Source organism: Triturus cristatus, chromosome 6, assembly GCF_964204655.1.
Source record: "Triturus cristatus chromosome 6, aTriCri1.1, whole genome shotgun sequence".
In the NCBI taxonomy this organism is placed as follows: domain Eukaryota; kingdom Metazoa; phylum Chordata; class Amphibia; order Caudata; family Salamandridae; genus Triturus; species Triturus cristatus.
Window position 1 is genome coordinate 344,334,695 of NC_140589.1, and position 21,477 is coordinate 344,356,171.

A 21,477-nucleotide genomic window follows, 5' to 3' on the forward strand; every position below is an offset into this window, starting at 1 on the left:
ACGAGATCTATAAGGAAGTTGGCACGGAAACTGCAAAGTACAAAAACAACGTTTATTAACCCTTAAGGGTGGTCCTACAATCCACACAACACTCTTCAGTATTGCAAGGAGTAGCACAAAGAACTTGCGTACACAGTCCCCTTTTATACACAGCGAAGGGGCTCATGAGTGGGTGGATACCACTAAGTTGAAGAACATTACCATTTAGGGTCATTCTCGATACCAAATCAATACATGGGAGGAGCTAACACACTCCTTGAGCCCGCGAAAACACATGGTCAAGCAAAGCTAATTATAACAGATGTGGTCAAGTCTGGGCATGCGCCAGATGGACAAGGAGTAGCTATTTATAACTGTTGCTAGGCAGATTACAAGAGCAACTAACACAGAGGTCGGACTCTCCTCGTGGTGAGCACGTGGCAGCATGTCAATACAAAATGGAGTCCGGACTTCGGCCAACATAACGAGGAAAACACGATAAAAGGGAAACACTAATGTTTTCAGTGAATGCTTAATCACATTCTGCCTTAATTTACAACAGACGACCCTTTCAGCATTTACTGAAAACATCCGGTTTCCAAGAATAATCATCGTATATGTCAATTATCATCATTCCTTTAACCTCTTTAGCTAGACCCTTCTGGCGGGCAACATCGGCAATAGCTTTCTTATCTGGAATGCAAAATGAAATGCATACGGAACAGCACAATGGTCCACATTGAATACACATACAGAGAAGGAACAGAATTGCTACAATAATGCAGAGACCAGTTAAGACCTTCCATCCCCAGGCAGTAACCAACGCCCAAAACCATCCAGAAAAGGACCAAGTGCCGTTTTCCGTGTGGATTTCAGCTGCTATTTTATGCAGCTTATTAATGGCGTTATAAACGGATGGCGTATGATCAGGGATGAACACACAGCAGCTACTTCCAATAATTTTACAGGCTCCTCCTCGATCAGCTAGCATCACATCCAATACCATACGATTCTGTAATGCAACAATCCTGGTAATCTGTAATTCTTCCGTAAGATTCCCAAGAGCAGCAGCAGTCTGATTAGTCACAGCTTCTACCACTCTTGTTAATCTTCGGATCTTCCTACTATTCAAAGCGGCTCCGACAAAGAAAAACAGTCCTAAATTGAAATCAATATACTGTTGCAAACTGGTATCAGTTTGATCCACCTCATTAATAGATAGAGTACGTTTATATCTATTTACAGTCACATTATTCAATAGTTTCAAGTCTTTATGATACGATGCAGGTGCTAGGAATACAGGAGGTAATAGGAATGATACATAGCATACCCCAGACCACCCAGCCGGCAAACGGTAATAACCTTTATTTCCACATACGAAATAGGTATTATGGGATGCTAGGAAGGTGCTGTTGTTCAGCCCATCGATGTTTAATACGGTTATACAATCACTGACACCGACAGGGATAAAACCCACACTCTGGACGCACAGGTCCGCTTGGGCTTGTGCCACTTGGATTACAAATTTTTCCTTCCCCACAGTGTCTCTGGTATTCGTGAAGATATAGGGAATGGATTCATTGTCCGGTCGGTACTCTTCCCCTTGGGCAGCGGTTGATTTCTTCACCAGCGGGCCAAGACGGGTGTCGCTACACTAATGCAGGGCTGATCCCCCCCCCTTGCCTCATCGGCTCTCCGTTTCACTAACCCAAGGGCCGTTCTGACAGTATGTCCCGGTACTGGAAACCTCACTTCCTTGGTCGCAGATGATATCGCCTTCCTCCAGAAGTCGTGTGGTCCGAAAAGAGCTCCTCAGTGTCGTTTGGCTCTGCAGCACGGCCTGTCTCTGCTGCTAGGATGTCTCGTTGATCGGTCAGCACGGCAGATTCCACCAATCCGGGCGGTACCTTTCGACAGTGCAAGGAATGGATCCAATTCTTCTTGTTCGAGACTCGCACAGCCGTCCTCGTTGCAAGAAGGACTTGCTCAGGTCCGACCCATCTCGGCTCCAAACTGTTCGATCTGTCGAAAACCTTCAGCATGACATGATCCCCAGGCCGGAGACCATGTCCTTCACCGGTAGACCGATCAGGGAGCGCCTCTCGGACCTGTTGATGAATAGAAACCAAGTTATCCGTTAACTGTGCCAGATAATCACTCATCATCACACAAGGTACATCATACACAGCCTTAGGTCTTGGTGGACCCCAAATATTCATTGGGCGTCCAAATACAATCTCATAGGGTGTAAGGCCGGTTCGGGAGTGTGGCACCGACCTAATTGACAATAACGCCAGTGGCAAAGCGTCTGGCCAAGTCAAAGACGTTGAAGCTTGAATTTTGGCAATCTTAAGCTTCAGTGTACCATTATATTTCTCGACTAGTCCTGCAGACTGAGGGTGGAACACGGCGTGAAACTTCTGGGTGATGCCTAGGCCCTTCAAGACATACTTTATAACATCCGCTACAAAGTGAGGGCCATTATCACTCCACAGAAGTCTACAGACGCCGTATCGGGGTAAAAACTCTTTCAGCAATAGCTTCGCTGTAGTCATTGCAGTATTGTCTTTCGCGGGGTACGCCTCGACCCATTTACTAAAGGCGCAAACCACTACTAGAACATACTTCAAATTGTTACAGCGCTCAAGCTGGATGTAATCCATCTGCAGAACCTCAAAGGGTGCAGTGGGTGTCGCAAATCCTCCTGCTGGGGTTCGCGTGCCTTTCCCTGGGTTATACTTCAGACAGATCATACAGGTCTGCACCACCCTCTTTGCCGTGCTAGCAATCTCTGGATGCTCCCAGACTTGGGTAAGCAATTTCACAATCGCGGAAGCTCCAACATGTGCTAGCCCATGTGCCATCTGGACCATAGGTTGTACAAAAGCCGTGGGTAATTTCCATCTATCCATCTGCTTATTTCTCCAGCAACCCTCATCATCCAGTTCTCCTTCGCTAGCCCATTGTTCCCGCTCTTTGTCAGAAGCGGTCTTTTGTATTTCTCGCACTTCCTCCTTCGCATCATGCCATCTCTCCACCTGTGACTTCACTACATACATGGCAGTAGCACCGGGCTGCATCGCAGTCTCCCGTGCTACTCGATCCGCTAACGCATTCCCTTCTCCAACCTTATCAACTACTTTCCTGTGGGCACTACACTTAACAATGGCAATTTTCTTTGGGTATGTCAATGCAGTTAAAAGATTGTGGACTAATTCCCCATGCATTATCTGCACCCCATGTGACGTTAGAAACCCTCTCTCCTTCCAGAGCAGGCCGAAATCGTGCGCTACTCCGAAGGCATAGCGGCTGTCTGTGTAAACATTCACACACAATCCTGTACTAAGCTCACACGCTCGTGTTAACGCTATCAGTTCCGCTGCTTGAGCTGATTTCTGTGGTATGCGTGCTGTCTCCACTATCGTCTGCAACGTGGTAATTGCATATGCTGCTGAAGTCGTACCATCTGGTAGCTTCAGGCATGATCCATCTACCCACAACTCTCCATCTACATCTGAAAAGGGCGTATCCTGGAGATCAATACGACCCTTTGTTTGTTCCTCAGTCACAAGAATACAATCATGCGCTTTCTGTGCCTCAGGCTGTGTCTCGGGGTATGGCAACAATGTGGCCGGGTTTAATGTCACGCACCTTTTTAACGTAATGTGAGGAGCTAGAAGCGTCAACTCATATCCCGTTAAACGGGCACTGGTCAAATGCTGCGTCTTTGTTTGATTAAGCAGGGCATCAACAGCGTGGGGAACTAACACCAACAGTTTATGGGACAATACAATTCCTTCACTCTGCCGTATTGACACAGCTGTCGCCGCTACCGAGCGAAAACACCCTGGTAATGCTCGGGCGACAGGATCAAGTACAGCCGAAAAGTATGCACAAGGGCGCTGCTTATCACCATGCATCTGTACTAAAACTGATAATGCACATCCATCTTTCTCATGCACATACAACGAAAAGGGTTTTGTATAATCAGGGGTCCCTAACACTGGTGCTGAACAAAGGGCCTGTCGCAATTGCTGAAAAGCAGCATCACACTCATCTGACCAAGGGATTGGGATAGGCGTATCTTTTGTCAAGAGGGCTAGTAATGGCTTAGCCGTGTGTGAAAACCCCAATATCCACTGTCTACAAAAAGAAACGAGGCCCAAAAATGCACGCACATCCTTCTGCGTGGATGGCCTCGGTGTGTCCAAGATTACTTGGATACGATCTGGTGTGAGTGCACGCCCCTCCTTAGACAAAAGGTGACCCAAATAAGTCACCTTTGGTCTACAGAATTGCAATTTCTTCCTAGAGACCTTGTGATTGTGGGATGCTAAAAAGGAAAGTAGGGATAGCGTGCTTGTCTCGCACAACTCCAGGGTGTCAGCCGCCAACAAGATGTCATCGACATATTGAATGAGGGCGACCCCCTCGAGTAAAACAAAGGAATCCAACTGTCGCTTCAAGGCCTGACTATAAATACTAGGGCTTTCTGTATAGCCTTGGGGAATTCTACAAAAACGATAAGATCTATTGTTTAATGTGAACCCAAAAAGAAATCGGCTATCAGGGTGAATGGGAATAGAAAAGAAGGCATTTTTCAAATCAATCACTGAGAACACGGTCGCCGTAGGCGGGACCAAGGTAAGCAACGTCGTGATATCGGAAACCACCGGGTACTGAGGTATCACGATCTTGTTTACCTCCCTCAAATCAATTATAAACCGATAGACCTTTGCATCTGTGTCCTTTTTCAAAATCGGGAGAATCGGACTGTTACAGATATTATAGGGAACTTCTTCCACTACTCCCACTGCGATCAAATCCTGCACAATCTGTATGAGAGCTTCCTCGCCCTCCTGGGAAATACGATACTGTGGGAGGCGTGGTAGCACCGCCCCCTCCTGGACACTAATGCGGACCGGAGGAATCACCATTTGTCCCACATCTGTGTCCGAAGTCGCCCATAAAGCTTGGGGGAGGGTAGCCAACAACACATCCTCTGAGATCGTACACATCCGCCCAGATCGGGGGTAGTTGTCATTTAGAATCACCCTCACACCCTCAGGGGAACAACGAATTGTAGCCCTAAAGTACTTTAACATATCAAGGCCCATAATGTTATCCGGTGTGTACGGAGCAAGCAGAAACGGACAAGGCGCAGAAAAACAATCAACTTTAAATGCAAGGGGCTGTGAAAGAGGGCTTCGGGAGAGTGTACCGTCAAACCCTACCGATGTAACTATTGAGCCGGATGGGGGAGCCCCCGGAACCAAGTACCTAGACAATGCACTACGTGTCGCTCCTGTATCCACTAGGAACTGATCAGTAGAACCTAAAACCTCAGCCGATACATAAGGACCCGTCTGATCGACCGGCACCTCAACTGATTCGGACCCCCATCCTACGCATTCCTATGCATGCTGAGAATCATGATATCCCGATCGATCGATGTCCGATACGTGATACTGATGCTGGCGATCGAAAACGTTTGAGCTATCTCGATGCTGGCCAGCAGTGTCGAAACGGGCATTATCGTTAGAATTCCCTCTAAAGGTCGAGAAGCCCCCTCTACCTCTCTGGCCACCCGGAGCGTGCCCCTGCCGCGAAGCACGCAATGCTGGGCACTCCCTGGCCCAATGGCCCAACTGCTTACAGTACGCACATTGGTTCTTATTCAAATCAGATCGGCCCGAAGGGGGACCATAAGATCCGCCCCTTCCCCTATTATTATTACCCCGGCGGGGCGGGCCATATACTTGTGCTAACATCACTTTGGTTTTGAGATCTTTCGATTTCTTTTCCTCCTGGCCCTTCGCCTCGTGCTCCTGACGCTCATAATACTGAGCGATGGTCAGAAGGGCCGTCGGTGTCGCGGAGGACCAAGAACTCTCACTCGCTTTTAACCGGGCCGCAACTGCCGGCAGCAGATTGGCCACATATTTGTCCGCGAAAAGGTGGCGGCCTGTGTCGTCGGTAAGCGACTGGCCACTAAAGTCATGGAACGTTTCTTCGAAGCGCGTGAAGAAATCTGCAACTGACTCATCAACTTTCTGCTTACATGCCGCTAACATATTCCAGTCAATCTTTTTAGGGGGGATTATTGTTTTCAATTTAGCCACAATAGCAGCAGGGAGATCTAGAATATTCTGGGGTGGTTTCTGTGCGGGCTTCCGTTCCCTATCCTCATCCTCAAGCTCAGACCACCGGGCCTTAAAAGCAACTGCATCATCCACCTTTCGGACAGACCGCCACGTGTCCGGTGGTAGAATAAGGCCAAAGAACAGATCTATATCCGCTAAGGTCATAATGCAAGAATTCAAGGCCCCCTCGACTTCTTCATAGAAGGCCGCTGGATTCTTGCGGGGGTCAGGCAATGCATTCTTTAATGCCATAACATCGGCCCTATGCCAAGGAGTATAAACCCAATTATACACAAAATATCCCCTAGCATCGGCGGAGTTAATGTCCGAGCTAGTCCCTGCTCCTTTCGGAGGGACATACAAAGGTGCCGCCTCTCGCATCGGTTTAGCATGCACTACATTATCCTTATCTGACTGGGAGGCGGATGGGTGGCCCCCTGCCGCAACTGAATCCGACCGCTTCTCCTCCTCCGCTCGTTGGCGTGCTTTCTCTCGAAGGGCCAGCACCTCGTCCCGCAAGGCGAACAGCCGCCGAGCCGCCTCAGGAGCCTTAGAGGGAGAAAAAGCACCGTTACGTATTGCTCTGGCATCCGAAGACACTTCGTCAGGTTCAAAAACATGAGAATATTTTCGGAAAGCATTAATCACTTCATCCGCGAAATGACCCAGAAAATACACTTTATCTCTCTCCTGCCATGGCCCCCAAATTTGAAATAATTCCTCCATGGATACCTTGCCTTTGAGCGCACGGAAGGAAATTTGCCGAAGCTCAGCCATTTGCTCGGCCGGCAGCATGGACCGTGTGTCTACCTTACCCGAAGCCGGGTCAGAATCTTGCGGCCGCGGAGCGGATGCGCCAACATAAGGGGGCGGAGAGCGATCTAGCAAATAAAAATCATCATCAGGATTATTAAGGACAGGATAAAGCGGCTGGCGAACAACATATTGACCCGAAACTTGTAGCCTACGCTCTTTCTCTTGTCTGTCCGTTTGCTCTTTGTCCTCCCGATGCTTCGCTTCCTGCGCTCGCATATGATCATTCTTCCGTTGCTCTTTATCAAACAGCGCTTTCTCACGCTTCTCTCGCTCACGCACTTCCTTCACCCATAATCGCACACACTCAAACATATCCTGACGAGCACGTCGCTTACACATACACTGTTCCACATACTCAATCTTACGTATATCAAACGATCCATACAAAGGCCATCGCAACTCAGGATCCTTCTTGGTATATTTCCTCCACAACGTGCTGTACATTATGGAAGAAAGACCATGCTTCACGTACATATCCCTATTAGGAGTCCCCTCTGGGGGAGCTGGAGCAGATTCCTCGAGGTTCAACCGGTTACCCAAACAGCAGCACCACTTACGGAGTGCGCTAAAAGCAGGCATGCTGGGAATAATGCAAAATATGCAGTATTATCAAGAAAAATGGCACTTAATCGTTGCGCCGTTCCAAATTTACACAGCTCCGGAGAAATTTCTCCACATTACCTGCCTATATGTGTTGCAACGCATATATTTTCACAAAGACAAATTCAAAATATGACTAGTCACCATCAATCAAACTCAAATAGCCAGACCAGGCTTCAAAACTCGGAGCAAGTACCGTACAACGGTTCTTACCAATCAAGAGTCCAGGTTCCAACTGCCAAGCTCCACAATCGCCCAAACGGCTCTCACGGCAGGACCGACAGAAGAGGTCTCAGTCGATGACCGGCGCCACCCAGATGGTCAGCTCGGAAGGGAAGGAAGAAAAACCTCGGGATGCCAGGGCTAAGACGCCGCTGGCAGTGATCACGTCCCCGGCCAAACTCCTCACCTTCGTCGCGACCAGTCCTTCGAGCATCCGAGTCGCCGATGAGCCCCACGTGACGGGCGCCAATTGATGAATACAAGCCCCAGCTAGGCCCGCAAGAGACAAGGGTTCGCTCTTCTGTAACGAGATCTATAAGGAAGTTGGCACGGAAACTGCAAAGTACAAAAACAACGTTTATTAACCCTTAAGGGTGGTCCTACAATCCACACAACACTCTTCAGTATTGCAAGGAGTAGCACAAAGAACTTGCGTACACAGTCCCCTTTTATACACAGCGAAGGGGCTCATGAGTGGGTGGATACCACTAAGTTGAAGAACATTACCATTTAGGGTCATTCTCGATACCAAATCAATACATGGGCGGAGCTAACACACTCCTTGAGCCCGCGAAAACACATGGTCAAGCAAAGCTAATTATAACAGATGTGGTCAAGTCTGGGCATGCGCCAGATGGACAAGGAGTAGCTATTTATAACTGTTGCTAGGCAGATTACAAGAGCAACTAACACAGAGGTCGGACTCTCCTCGTGGTGAGCACGTGGCAGCATGTCAATACAAAATGGAGTCCGGACTTCGGCCAACATAACGAGGAAAACACGATAAAAGGGAAACACTAATGTTTTCAGTGAATGCTTAATCACATTCTGCCTTAATTTACAACATCTCCACTGGCCCCCCAATGCTGCTGTTATAGGCAAGTCCCGGACCTCGCCAATGTCCCAACTAGTGGGCAGCCCGCCTTGTCGTCCTTCCTTGTCCTTTCCAGGTGGACCATGTTGCAGTGTCTTTTATTCAGGGTTGGACAATCACCATGGCAGTGACCTCCAAGACAGGATCCACATACAGCCCACGCTGGCCCTCCCTGTTTCCTTAATTATTGGTTCACACAGGAAGGCCCGAGCTGATTGTGCCGCCCATCGCCTCTCCCCGCAGGCAGCGTTGTGGTCGACGACGACATCCTGTACACACCTCTCCTTCCAATATTATAATCTGGCCCCACACCGCTCCTACGGTCGCAGCCGGGGCGCACCGCCGCCCGTCTCCGCCCTCACCAGGCAGCACTGTCAGCAGCCACACTCTTCTCCCCTCCAACAGAGGCTCGAAACATGGCTGATTGGCAACCGCTATGAGCGCTGCCCAAAGGTTTCCACCCCAGCAGCCCGAGCAGGCCCAGATCTAGGCCACTTTCAAAGCCGCGGTCCGATCGAGGCAGCAGCGTCCGCCGTCACCACTCTCTCTCAGGCTGTGCTGTCGCTGCTCCTCTCCGCCGGGGCAAACGGCCCCTATCCTCACCATTTTATTGTATTTATTTATTTGAGTTTTACATAGCGCTGGCTAGACTCTTGAGGTATCAGAGCGCTTTACATAAGCAGCCACATAGCGAGTTACAAGGTACAATAATGTAAACATTCGGTACACAGTCATTACAAAGTAAGTGGCAAATCATAGGGGGCAGGGAAGGCAAAGGGGGACAAGAATAGGATTCTGAGAATAGGTGAGAGGAGAGAAGGAAACCTGAGGGGGGAATGGAGTTAAGGCAGTCCAGCAAGAAAGAGAAAAACGTTTGAGGGTAGTCAGGAGGAGTACAGAGGGAAGGGGGAACGGACAAAGGTCAAACAAGATTGCGGTCCGGGTCGTGGGTATCGAAGGAGACCAACACCAAAATGGCAGGATGCACAAAAGTAAAAAATCCTGAAAGAAAAACCCAGAGAGCAGGATTTATTGAGTAGAGTCAAAGGGGGGACGCAGCCACAAAACCAAAGGCGGGCGGAAGGCTGTAACTAGCGTGCACAGGCTCTGGATCACGGGGGCATCGGTGTTTACGATCCGGGGAAGACAGCCTGGGAGTTAGGGAGCAGCCTAGGAGAAAAGGGAGGCAGCAGCGAAGTCTGGGGGGGGGGGGGAGGGCGCACTTCACAGGCACAGAAAGGTACGGAAAAGTCCAGGAGCACTGCATATATTCATCACCTCTGCACCCCCGTAACTGGAGAGGACTCACTGGTCCCAGAAGTCAGATCTGAGGCGAGGCACACCCAAGAAGACGGCCAGGATGGGGTGAGGCAACAAGGCAGCAACGGGGACCGAGAGAGCGAGCCTCCCCTTGATTGGAAGATTGCGGGCAAGAATTCGGGTGCACTGGACCAGCAGCGCCGTGGCACTCACCGCCGATACAGCCCCATCGCGGCAGGAGATCAAGCGTCAGGGCGGACAGTTACACCTCAACCCGGAGGGCAAGGGAGACGGTCCGCAAAGGGTGAAATCTCGCCCCAGATCACTCAGCCGCCATCTGGAGTTTCCAATCATGCCTTAGCCGCTGGTCCAGTTATCAACGATCCGCGGTGATTCAACAGACCATTAGGTCCGTGCATCCGGTCAGGCCCGGCACCAGGCACTCTCCAGGCCACAGGACGCAGCACCACTCACCCTGTCCAGCAGCGGGTGATCCGCTCGTCGGTTCACACCATCACTCCAATTAGTGTGGTGTGGCATATGCGCTCCACTGCTACCGGTTTCCGCATATACGTTGGCCGTAGTCATCGCATGGGTGAGTCAGCCGGCTTTGCCCGGGCCACGCGCTTTCAACCGGGAACCAATGTCTGGCACCAGACGCTCAGGAGGATAGTGTAATAGTGACCGCACCGTCATCCGCTCCACTCAACACGCATGCACAGACGTCACCCAAGGATTACACTGACACATTTGCTATGGGTGAAGAACTGCTGCAGGTTTATTTCATACAACATAAGTATGACGATAGAGTGGGTTATCTTACGGGCGATCCAGGGCAAGCAGCCCCTCGCTGCTCCGCCCGCCTTACGAGCCAGCACGCACGGTGGGTCGATGACCGACAGTGCGGCACATACTTTTCAGATCCTCCTTTGGATCACGTGATCTAATACTCCCGCCCCCTTTTCACGGAGGGCGGAGCGTGTTATGGCACACCCCCGGTTGGTCAGGCCCCCCAACCGCCCGAAGGACTAACGGGGCGCCGTCGCGGTCTTCCCAGAACCTCCTTCGGCTCCCGGACCTTGGCTCGGGCACCCTTACTGTGCCGGACAGGGGTACCCTTACTGTACCGACTGTCGCAGAGGTACCCTTACTGTACCCTTCTGCCTCCAGATCGCCCTGTAACTCCGTCACAGCTCTGGGGAGGCTCCCGTCGCTGCCAGAGCCCCCCCTTCTTCCCTTCGCTGTTATAGGTGCCCTGCCCATGCGAGCTAGCTTTAATGGGCTAAATTATGGATCCTGTTCTGAAACCCGTAAATAATGGCTATAATTTGCAACCGATAACCGGGCTTCCCCAGATCCAGCCAAACCAGTCTTAGCCCATGCAGACCCGGAGCCGGCATGCCCCCTCAGGCAAGTACCCCCATACTATCAAAACTCCCCGTGGATGTTGACTGAAGTGACCCGAAACCTATAATAGGCGTTGGTCTAATGTTACCTTTGCATGGCTGAAGAACAATACCTATAGCAGGCCACTCATGCCAGGAAGTGCCTGCGGGTGGAGGGAAGAGTTGACAAACCCGCTCTACTTCCTCCTACCTCAGTTATCTGAGTCTAGCCCCAGTCGGAGTATAACCATCACCTTCCGACAGCCAGCACCCTATGTGAAGCCTAGCCCTCCCAAGGTTCTGCCCGCATACCAGCGAGCAGACAGGACAGCGTGACCCAGGGGGGGAACCAAAGCATAAATGCCTCACTATGTTAATACTGGTGGTACTCCTGCCACTGCAGCCCAAATATGCCTCCCAGGAGTTTGCCCCAAACATATGGACCCCATCGCCCCCGTGGGAAGGCCACTTCCACAGCCTGCATAGTTGCCGGGCAGTGCTCGAGGGCGGGAGAAGTTCACCCCTTACCGTTACTCTCTATAAATGTACCTGTATTGTCAAACTAAAGGACAGGCTGCTAAGTGAGCTGACCCGGCTCGCCCTTGAAACCAGGGGTCCGACCCCTGCCCCTCTAAGTTCTGCTGCTTCACCTGCCTGTTAACACGAATCCCCAGGGCGGACACCGGCCTCAGACCCATGCATGGCCATGCCTGAGCTTAAGACACCTCTGAAAAGCAGGACAACAAGCTGTCCACCAGCATTGCAATCTGGATGTTCCTGACACAGTCAAGGGACACGCGCATAACTGAAGCAACTGGCACCCAACCATAAAAGTATCAATTCAGCCTTCTCTGCCTGCAAACGCGCTCTTGCGGCTATCCGTATAGTGCTCCCTCCCAACAGGCAGCCCTAACCAGGCAACCCGCACCCTCCGGGCACTGGCACACTCCCGCCCCAGCTGCCCTAGAGTGCCTGTTCTGTACCTTCCTAACCAGATAATTCGAGTTTTATTGCATATTCTTGCAGATTAAGTTACATTCAATCAGATGGTGGAGTCCTACTCCAGCCTTGTTCTACAATAGTTCATATAAATCAAACCAAGATAAATATTATTGAAATATTTCAGTTCACTCCTACTTTTTAATTTGCTTAAATTAAAGCTTAATTCCTGAAGACGGCATGTAATTTGAACCAATATTTGTAGCAATCAATCAGTTTAATACGTGACTTGGCTCGGCACCTCCTTCCCTAATTCAAAACCTAATGCTAACCACAACAATCGGGAACATATGTGCAAAGTCTTTTTAACAGGCACTGAAAATATTTACCGTTTGTGTACTGATCGTTATATAATGTTGTTAGTTGATGTTATTGACTGATACAACTTGCACTGCAATTTTAGAATTGATTTTGTAAAACGATGTAACCTTATCTCACCTTTAACCATAACTATCCGTCCAAAATATCGTTAAACTTGTTGACTTCCATTCAATTAATTTCAAAATAGTGTAAATTCTTTTTTCGTTAATTGTTTATTCCAACAGTATGGCTTGCTGTCACCTTGTGAAACATCCTGTGTGGTTCCACAGCTCTGTTTACGAATCTCTCAGTTTGTGCAACAAAAACAATTGCTATAGATTTTGCCCTTCAGAGATGACCTTGCCTCCACTGCTGGGGATTGGACCCTTGCCTCTTAGGGACCTGCAGCACCAAAGGCTGACAACAGTTTTTTTTTTTTTTTTTTTTTTTTTTTTTAAATTGTTTAGTTCAACAGTATGTCACCTTGTGGAACAACCTGTGTGGATCCACCAGCTCTGTTTTCGAATCACTCAGTGGAGCACAGACACATTATGTTCCGCTCCTGAAAGATTATGAAATCCAATCCCACATTTGTTATGTCAGGGTATACTAAATTTGTAGGGAACCCGTATCAGATTGGTTTCCTGGCGCTACTCTGAAACCTGTTAGGGTGGTATGTTACTCGTCTACCTCACTAACTAGCCATGTTTAGGAGTTTGCGGGAAGTCATGGTGTCTGTGCAGGACCTAATCTCTGGAGGTTCAAATATCTGGGACCTAGTGTGAAAAAACCTGTTCCCCCAAAGTGGTCCCATTTCCAGGATCCCTGGGGAACACCACATTTAGTTTAATCATGGGGGTCGTGACGTGGCCAAGGTGAACCCTTCACGTCGCGACATTCAAATCGTAGAATGGATAAAGAGAGCAGTATTTTTTTTTTTTATTTTTTTTTCCAAAACCAAATATTACTTTCGAGATTTTCACCATAACCACTTGATGTGCCATTGGCTTGACTATTAGGTAATGTCCTTGTCGAAGGAGTACAGCTCTCAGATACCATCCACCCAACACAGGGCATCTGTGAGTGACACAAAATATTTACAGCTCCTTGTGCTTACTAAAAGGGGCCCGCTCCTCAGTTTCCAGCACACAATGCCCTTTAATGTCATCTGGCCCTGGTGCCTATCAAACAACTGTGACAGCCTCTGTCGCCTTCATACAATAAATAAATGAACTTCACAAGGTCGCAGAAGACAAGCCAGGCTAAGTCTCGGTAGACCATATCACTCTGGGCTTTCCCTTGCCTCCCTGTGGCACAGGGAGAATAAACTTAAAGATGTTAAGTATGACACACAAAAACCCAGGCCTTCCCCATGTCTCGCACAGCTCAGGCCGCTGAGTGCCCTGTATAGACGAAGCTGCCACTATGACTGCGAGTTGCAGAAAACCGTACACCAGCTGTTTCAGAATAGCAATGCTAAATATGAAAGGCGGCAGCATCTCTTGACTTAAGCGTGGAACTCGCACTAATAAATACCTTTAAGGTGTTATGTAAGACACATAGACCCAGGCCTTCAGCTTGTCACAAAAAACAGCTCAGGCTGCTGACTTTTCTTTATGGACTAAACTGCCACTACAAGCTGCCCATTGCATTATGGTTGAAACTGGGTTTTGGCTGGACCTTTGACATATTTGTACTCCTGCTACCAAGATATTATATATATATATATATATATATATATATATATATATATATATATATATATATATATATATATATATATATATATATATATATATATATATATATATATATATATATATACATATACATACATACATACATACATACACATACATATACATACATATACATACATATACACACATGCATATCCTCCCTTATCCTGTTGCACCACTCGGGACACAACGTTGTCACTTCGTACCTACTGGCATGGAGCTACTGCCAAACAGATTCCCCCCTAGTACCAGATACCCTAATAAATGCTGGATTTTGGGACAAGATACCAGAGAACCTATGTAAAGCGCCTTCTGGTGCGTGTGAACCCATGTCATTGCGATCAGCAACTGTTGCTCTGTTTGAACAAAAACATGCCACTTTATTCATTCAGTCATTCAATCAGCACAGCATGCTGGAGATAGATGAATATGTGGCCGGCCCAACGATATACAAGTGAGCCACGGCATTGCATGGTTCCAGAGACATGGCTGAGTGAAGCGGCCTCACGACTTTTGTGACCGTGCAGTGCAGGGATAAGTGCATTCACCGTGGCCCCGACAAGGACGGGGTCAATATATAATTTAATAAATGGCGGCCCCCACGTGGGTGTAACCGCGTGCACGGCAACCAATTCCCTCATGTCTATTCTCAATCAGGGTGCGGTTACTGTAAGGATGCAGGATAGCACCATACTTCACACCCTGATGTTCAGAGTACCACCGAATGCTACCAATCCCACTGCTGCAGTCGCCATGCAACGCAAGCGTGTCCTATTTGTGTTTGTGCATCATGGAAGCAAAAACGGGCTTGGGCTTTGATGCATACTTTCTGAACTCGTGAGTGGTTTCCCATCGTATGCATGTCAAATAACAAAAGTCAAGCGTCGACCGAAGGACAAAGTGCAACCGGAGATTACCAACCGCGCGGCCCGGGTGCGCCATGCAATCTGCTCTGTATCCCTGTGTTTTGAAATTGAAAGAACCCTTTTAAACGTTGGTCCACCTGTACTGGGGGACAAGGCAAGCCTGTACGCGATAAATCCTCGGTACTACCGAAGACGTTTATAGGCCCCAGGATCTCCCCAAAGCTGAAAGCTGTACAATCCTGTGCAATTCATGTGCGTGGGCTGATCAGAACAGTGGGTGTTTGAGAGCTGTCTGTTCCCTGACAAAGGGAAAATTAAACATTCTGACTTTGTTATAAAAGAGCTCAGCGCACTGAAAGCTTTACAATGAGTTAAGAAAATACAATTTTTTGCGTCCCTGGGTGGGCTTGAACCACCAACCTTTCCTTTAAGAGCCGAACGCGCGAACCGATTGCGCCACAGAGACCGATACCTCAAGCATTGGCCAGTACGGGGATCGCACCCGCGACCTTCGCGCCACTAGCACCACGCTACAACCAATCGAGCTAACCGACCAGGCCAGGAAAAACAACTAGCTCAGCGCACTGAAAGCTTTATAATCAGTTAAGAAAATACAATTTTGCGTCCCTGGGTGGGCATGAACCACCAACCTTTCCTTTAAAAGCCGAACGCGCTAACCGATTACGCCACAGAGACCGATGCCACAAGCATTGGCCAATACGGGGATCGCACCCGCGACCTTCTTGCCACTAGCACCACGCTACAACCAACCGAGCTAATCGACCAGGCCAGGAAAACCAACTAGAAGTAACATAGTCGAGGAACTTGGACACCAAAAATCAACCTGACTTTTTCGCTTCCACAAACGGCAAGATCGGATGTCCAGAACACGCCAGAGGGTACACTTACAATGTGCTGCCAATGCCCATTCGTGCAGGCCCGGCATACACCCCAAAACAATCTCACAATTCAGAAATTGAGAAGAAATTACCTGGGATATTGTCCAACAACTCGCACATATGCACAGATAGACCAAGACGTTGACCAGAAATCGATGGAACAATGTTAGAAAGGGCAAAAGCTTCCTCCGTGGAACAAGCATTCTGAACAGCAGACCCCCAAACTATGAGCGTGGTCGACAACAACCACGGACAGCCAGCTACATCCCACAGACACTGCATGCATTCCTGCAACCTTCGCCGGCCAGGAAGCCGGACACCAATCCAATACCGCTTAAACTCCGTCTGGAAACACCCCGGGCCAGTCCTGTAGTTCCAAACAAAAAGATGCACCTAGGAACACATGGGTCTCCACATGTCTGTAAATCAAACAGAGTCGAAATGGGACCCGCATAACAACACTTGTTCTGCAGACCTGCCGGACAAACCAACACCTCTGTTAGGGAATTGGAAACCAAGGCCACCTCATTCCTGAAAGCATCCACCATTTGTCCTCCAAGCTCCTCAACTATGCAAACGTTGTCCCCCACTCTCCCATCATCCCTGACGAGAACAACAAACTAGGCACCGGCCGACACAGACACTCCGATCCACCGAGACACACCCGGTTTTGCCCGTGACCCCAATCCGGTACCACCACTGCAACGAGGGTCGCCACGAAGGCCCATAACAGACCGCGCCATAGCTCCTGCGTGCACACACAGACACGGCCAGCCCAGCCAACTTAGGCCAGGGGGGAGGGAAAACGAAGGCCCGCAAAGCCAACAGCCCCCCCCCCCCCCCCCCACACCACACCACCGCGACCGACAGAGAGAGAGCGACTCGGACTCTCCCAAACGGAGAACTGCTCCGCTTGGCCAACCAGAGCGAGTCTGACCCCCGCTCCCCACTCCAAGGCTCCCCACTTTAGATGGCGCACTCCAGCGCTCCCTCCCCACTAGGCCACAATCCTGACTCGCCGCACGCCCAAGGACACAGCACACACGAAGCGCACAAATCGTCGGGGCCACAAGCAACCACGGGCAAACGATCGGTAACTAGGGCCCCCAAAGGAAACCGACGCCCAATTCCCTCCGGCGCTGAGTTGGGATAATTAAATACGGACAAGGGGTGCAAGGTGACCAAAGCTAACACTCTTTTCCCGCACGTTATCTAAATCCATCGCGCACTAGGCCGCTGGGACAGTCGCGTGAAAGGGGGCACCCGATCTAGTCCTCCCTACCCCGTCTACCCAAAAACAATCTAAGGCTTCCTCCGCGCCTGCCCTGCCCGCAACCGAAGAAACCCCGCACTGTTTACCTCCGTGCACCACCAGTACACCATGGCTAAAGACACCTCCTTCTAGGCTGCGCCGCACTTCCAAGCTCTACGGGAACGCCGCTGCTCTCCACTTCCTTAACCTGCAGTCCTGCTATCCCTCAGCTGCCGTCCCTCAAAACCACGAGCGCAGATCCTCTAACAACGCGCGGGGAAGGAGCGAACAGGAAGCAGAGGGCGAACTGCAGGGGCGGGAGGCATAAGTAGGCCTGGCCCCGCCCGCCCAGTGGCCCGCCTCCCCCGGCAGGGCCAATGGTAGGGGGGGGGCCTCCCCTCCCAAGGCACGGCATCCTGAGATAGGTGGAACGGGGGGGTGTGGGGGGGGTTGGCCCCGACGGGCGGCCACTAGAAGGCTGACCTGCTAATGTCCCCCTGCGTGGGACGCGGCCAGCGGCATTCTCCCGGTATCGTCCCACAGATCAGTGCCTGGGGGCTTGCACAACGATTCTCCATGGCTCTGCACTGAGGATGTTACATCTATGCTGGATAAATTCGACGGATAATGGGGATCAGTGGTGGAGGGAGTTCAGATCGCGTCCGCCATGTTGCTCCTCCTCATCCCAAAATCTTCACACAAGTAAATCCTTTTATGAGTGTAAAATCTACTTTTCCACTTATAACCCATGCTTCGTGATCTGGCCCATAACATTTTGAATCTGCAAAGACCTTTCAGTGTTCATCTAGTTGTAAAGTATAAGCCAGGCATTCATCCATGTCTTGTTATATGCTTACAATTATGGCAAACAAGGCAACCAAGGCACAGTGAAAAAAAGTGATTTGCCCAAGATTAATAGCATTTCAGACTGTGAGAGGTCTCGTTGATGAACAGTTGGCAGTGAACAACAAATATAATCTGGGTTTATTTACAGTAACATTTTGTGAATAAGGTGAATGATTAAAAGTAAATTTGCTAGAGCATTTTCCTAGACCTTTCCTCTGAAACTAAAGTAAGAAAGAGAGCATTAGTACTGTTAGAACAGTTTTGTGATCTGAACATTGTTGTAATCAAAACGCCAGCATAACAAAAGCACTGGCATATTCAGAGCCCTACAGTGATCAAAAAGCTGGCCGTAACAGAGGCCACTCATAAAGAGAGCCTGTGACTATTCAAATATTTGACAGAACTAGAACCATAGCATGTTCTGCTTTTTGTGTTATCAGAAAGAGACAGAATTAGAGATTTGTTAGAATCCAAATCTTGACATAACATGAGACCTGGCACAATCAGAAAATATATTATCACAGCTCTCATATGTGAACGCTGTATGACATCAAATAGGATAATTAGATTTTTTCACAGGGCAAGTAGATTTATGAAGCATTGCATGTCTTCAACAAGTAGCCATTTCATTAAATTACACACCCTTGGCAGAGTCTACAGTCTATAAAATGTGAAGTGCCTCTAGTGCAGATTGTCAAGTTGACTGGAAACGAAAAATCATAAGGAAGGTCAGAACAATGAACAGGGCAGGCCTTTACACAAATTTCCCAACCCTTGCATAGGATATTGGTTCCAAATACCAACCATTCACTCATCAGAAACAGTGGGCCTGGCTCAGCGACCAATGGTCATCTGATTGGAAATACTTTCTAGGCTGCTCACTGGCTCTCCTGTGAGAATCTCGGTTGTGTGTTCCACAGTGAAACCCAATCCATGGATGAAAATACACCACCACAAACGCACATGGTCCCCAACACGTAGGACTTAAAGAACATTTAGGACCAGAAAATGGGAAAGTACTTCTCAGTCACTGCACTTTTCTGATTTTTGGCAACACTCTGCAAATGATGAATGCTCCTTAGACTTCTTGTTAAGTTGAGCCATAGCAGTTCAGATCACTGGTCTAAAGCATCTTTTAGATTTTTCAGGGCTGACTACAGTCCGGTACCATCATTACCGGTGTCCTGCACAATACCTGCTTCATGGTCCCAAAGGCTACATCACACTCTGCAAACCAGATACATTTCCTACACTGCTTCTGCAAGGTCTGGGCAGTCTGATAGGCCACTAGCTTCCCATAGTGGGCCACTAAGTTTCAGTAATAACCAGTGAGACCTACAAAGGACCTACTAGGTCTGGCTAGTGGCAATCACCCAGTCCATCACAGTCTAGGCCTTACCTTACAGGGGATCATTGTGCACTGTAGATGACTGATAAGTCTTTCAGTTGGTCACTTTAATCAGTGGTTTGGCCTGCTACAGTGCAGCCAGTGTACTTTGGAAGTGTCCATAAGGTTTCCTTTTAGTTGTATCTAAATACAACTTTGAGGTCTAAATACACAACAGAGAATGTCTCCAGACAACCCAACATCTAGTTTAGTATCCTCTGGAATGTGGCTAAGGCATTCCTTAGACCACAGGGCATAACCTTAAACTATTAGTGAAATCAAGCCTCAAAAAGAGTAGCTTCTCCTTGGTTCCAGGGACCAGGGCAATTTTTCAGTAGCCGCTAATCTAATCAAACGTACTGAGGTACTTTCCTGTACACAAGCTTCAGGCATGATATAGACATTGTCTTAGGAAATGTGTAAAAATCATGATGCTCCATGGAGAAGCACAGTTCCCTCACCCCTTACTTAGCCATCACTACCAGTGTGCTAGACCAAAGACTCTGGATCACAAATTTACTCCTAGGATCAGCATTGTGGCTGCTCCCGCATCCTCCTCAACCATAAGTGTAGGTAAGCAATTCCATTTAAAAGGTACTCTACAGATCTTTGTCAAAGGTAGTCGGAGGTCTTCCATGAGGGTGCAGGTAAAACGGCATGAGCCCTGCACGGTAACTGCCAGTCAGCTCAGCCAAGGATGATGGAGCAGTAGCAACTCTGGCTTAGGTCTGGGAAGAAGTCACGTGATCAGCGCAGGTGAAGGTTATGTCAACACTTGTGTTTTTTTGCAGTTCAGGCCATTCAAAACAAGAAAGGCATTGTGTTGGACGCAGTACAGTTGTAATACTCAATAGACAGTGTTTCCACACTTTAAGGCTTTGTGACACTGTATTGCTTACTGGTAGTTGATGTTTGTTCAAGTATTCCTAGCCCCTTCCTGAACCCACCAACTTCACGACTTAGCTACGCAGTAATTATCACTTCTGTTTGGAAAAAACTAATTCTATTTGCATGTGACTACTTTCTTTCTTCTTTGCAGGACAAAGCAATAGCTCTTCTGAGACCAGTACAGAATTTAGAGTTAAATATGTGGGTGCCATTGAGAAACTGAAAATTGAGGAAAGCAGGAACCTCCAGGGTCCATTGGATTTGATAAACTACATCGATGTCGCTCAGGTAAAACATTTCATCTGCTGAATTTATTTTGCAGCATGCACTTTCAAAGGGGAACTCTACTTTTTAGGTCTTGACTAGACAGCACATGCGCTATCTCTTCAATACCTTTTGTTTTCTAACAGCAAACTTGGAGGTCGCCAATTGGCTACCATAGGTTGGTTCGCTTTTGTTTGCTTGCTTCCTACGGTCAACTGCTGTAGGCTTCCTTCCTCTTTGTAGGCTTGTCCCTTCCCTGGAGCATGGGCACATTACTTGTGTCCTTCCAATCTTCATTTTTTGGACACTACTCTTTTATTTGTATTTCATCATTCTACCACAGAGAGTGTATATTTCAACTGACTCCCTCGTGTTCTTCTCCCCTGCTGTGTTCCTCCCTCCCTTGTTCGTGTTGTTGCCACACCCCCTCCCTAATCCATGTTGTTATCCCTCATCCTTGTTGCTCCCACCCTCCTTTCCTGCCCTAGTCTTTCTTGTTCCCATGTCCTAGTCGTTTTTGTTCTCACCCTCCCTCCCTGCCCTAGTCCTTGTTGTTTTCACCCTCCCTCCCTGCCCTAGTCCTTGTTGTTTTCACCCTCCCACCCTGCCCTAGTCCTTGTTGTTTTTACCTTCCCTCGCTGCCCTAGTCCTTGCTGTTCCTACCCTCCCTCCCTGCCCTAGTCCGTGTTGTTCCCACCCAACCTCCCTCCCTTCACTAGTCCTTGTTGTTCCCAACCACTCTCCCTCCCTTCCCTAGT

General features: G+C 48.8%; 1 protein-coding gene across 1 annotated transcript in view; it reads left to right on the forward strand.

The window, feature by feature from the left end:
* The window catches only part of ITGB1BP1 (integrin subunit beta 1 binding protein 1), a 192,341-nt gene that overhangs the window by 98,958 nt on the left and 71,906 nt on the right, over nucleotides 1-21,477 (forward strand). Inside the window, exon 4 of the mRNA XM_085610729.1 lies at nucleotides 20,607-20,743. Coding sequence (XP_085466855.1) covers nucleotides 20,607-20,743 — 137 coding nt within the window. The remainder of the gene's footprint in view (nucleotides 1-20,606; nucleotides 20,744-21,477) is intronic.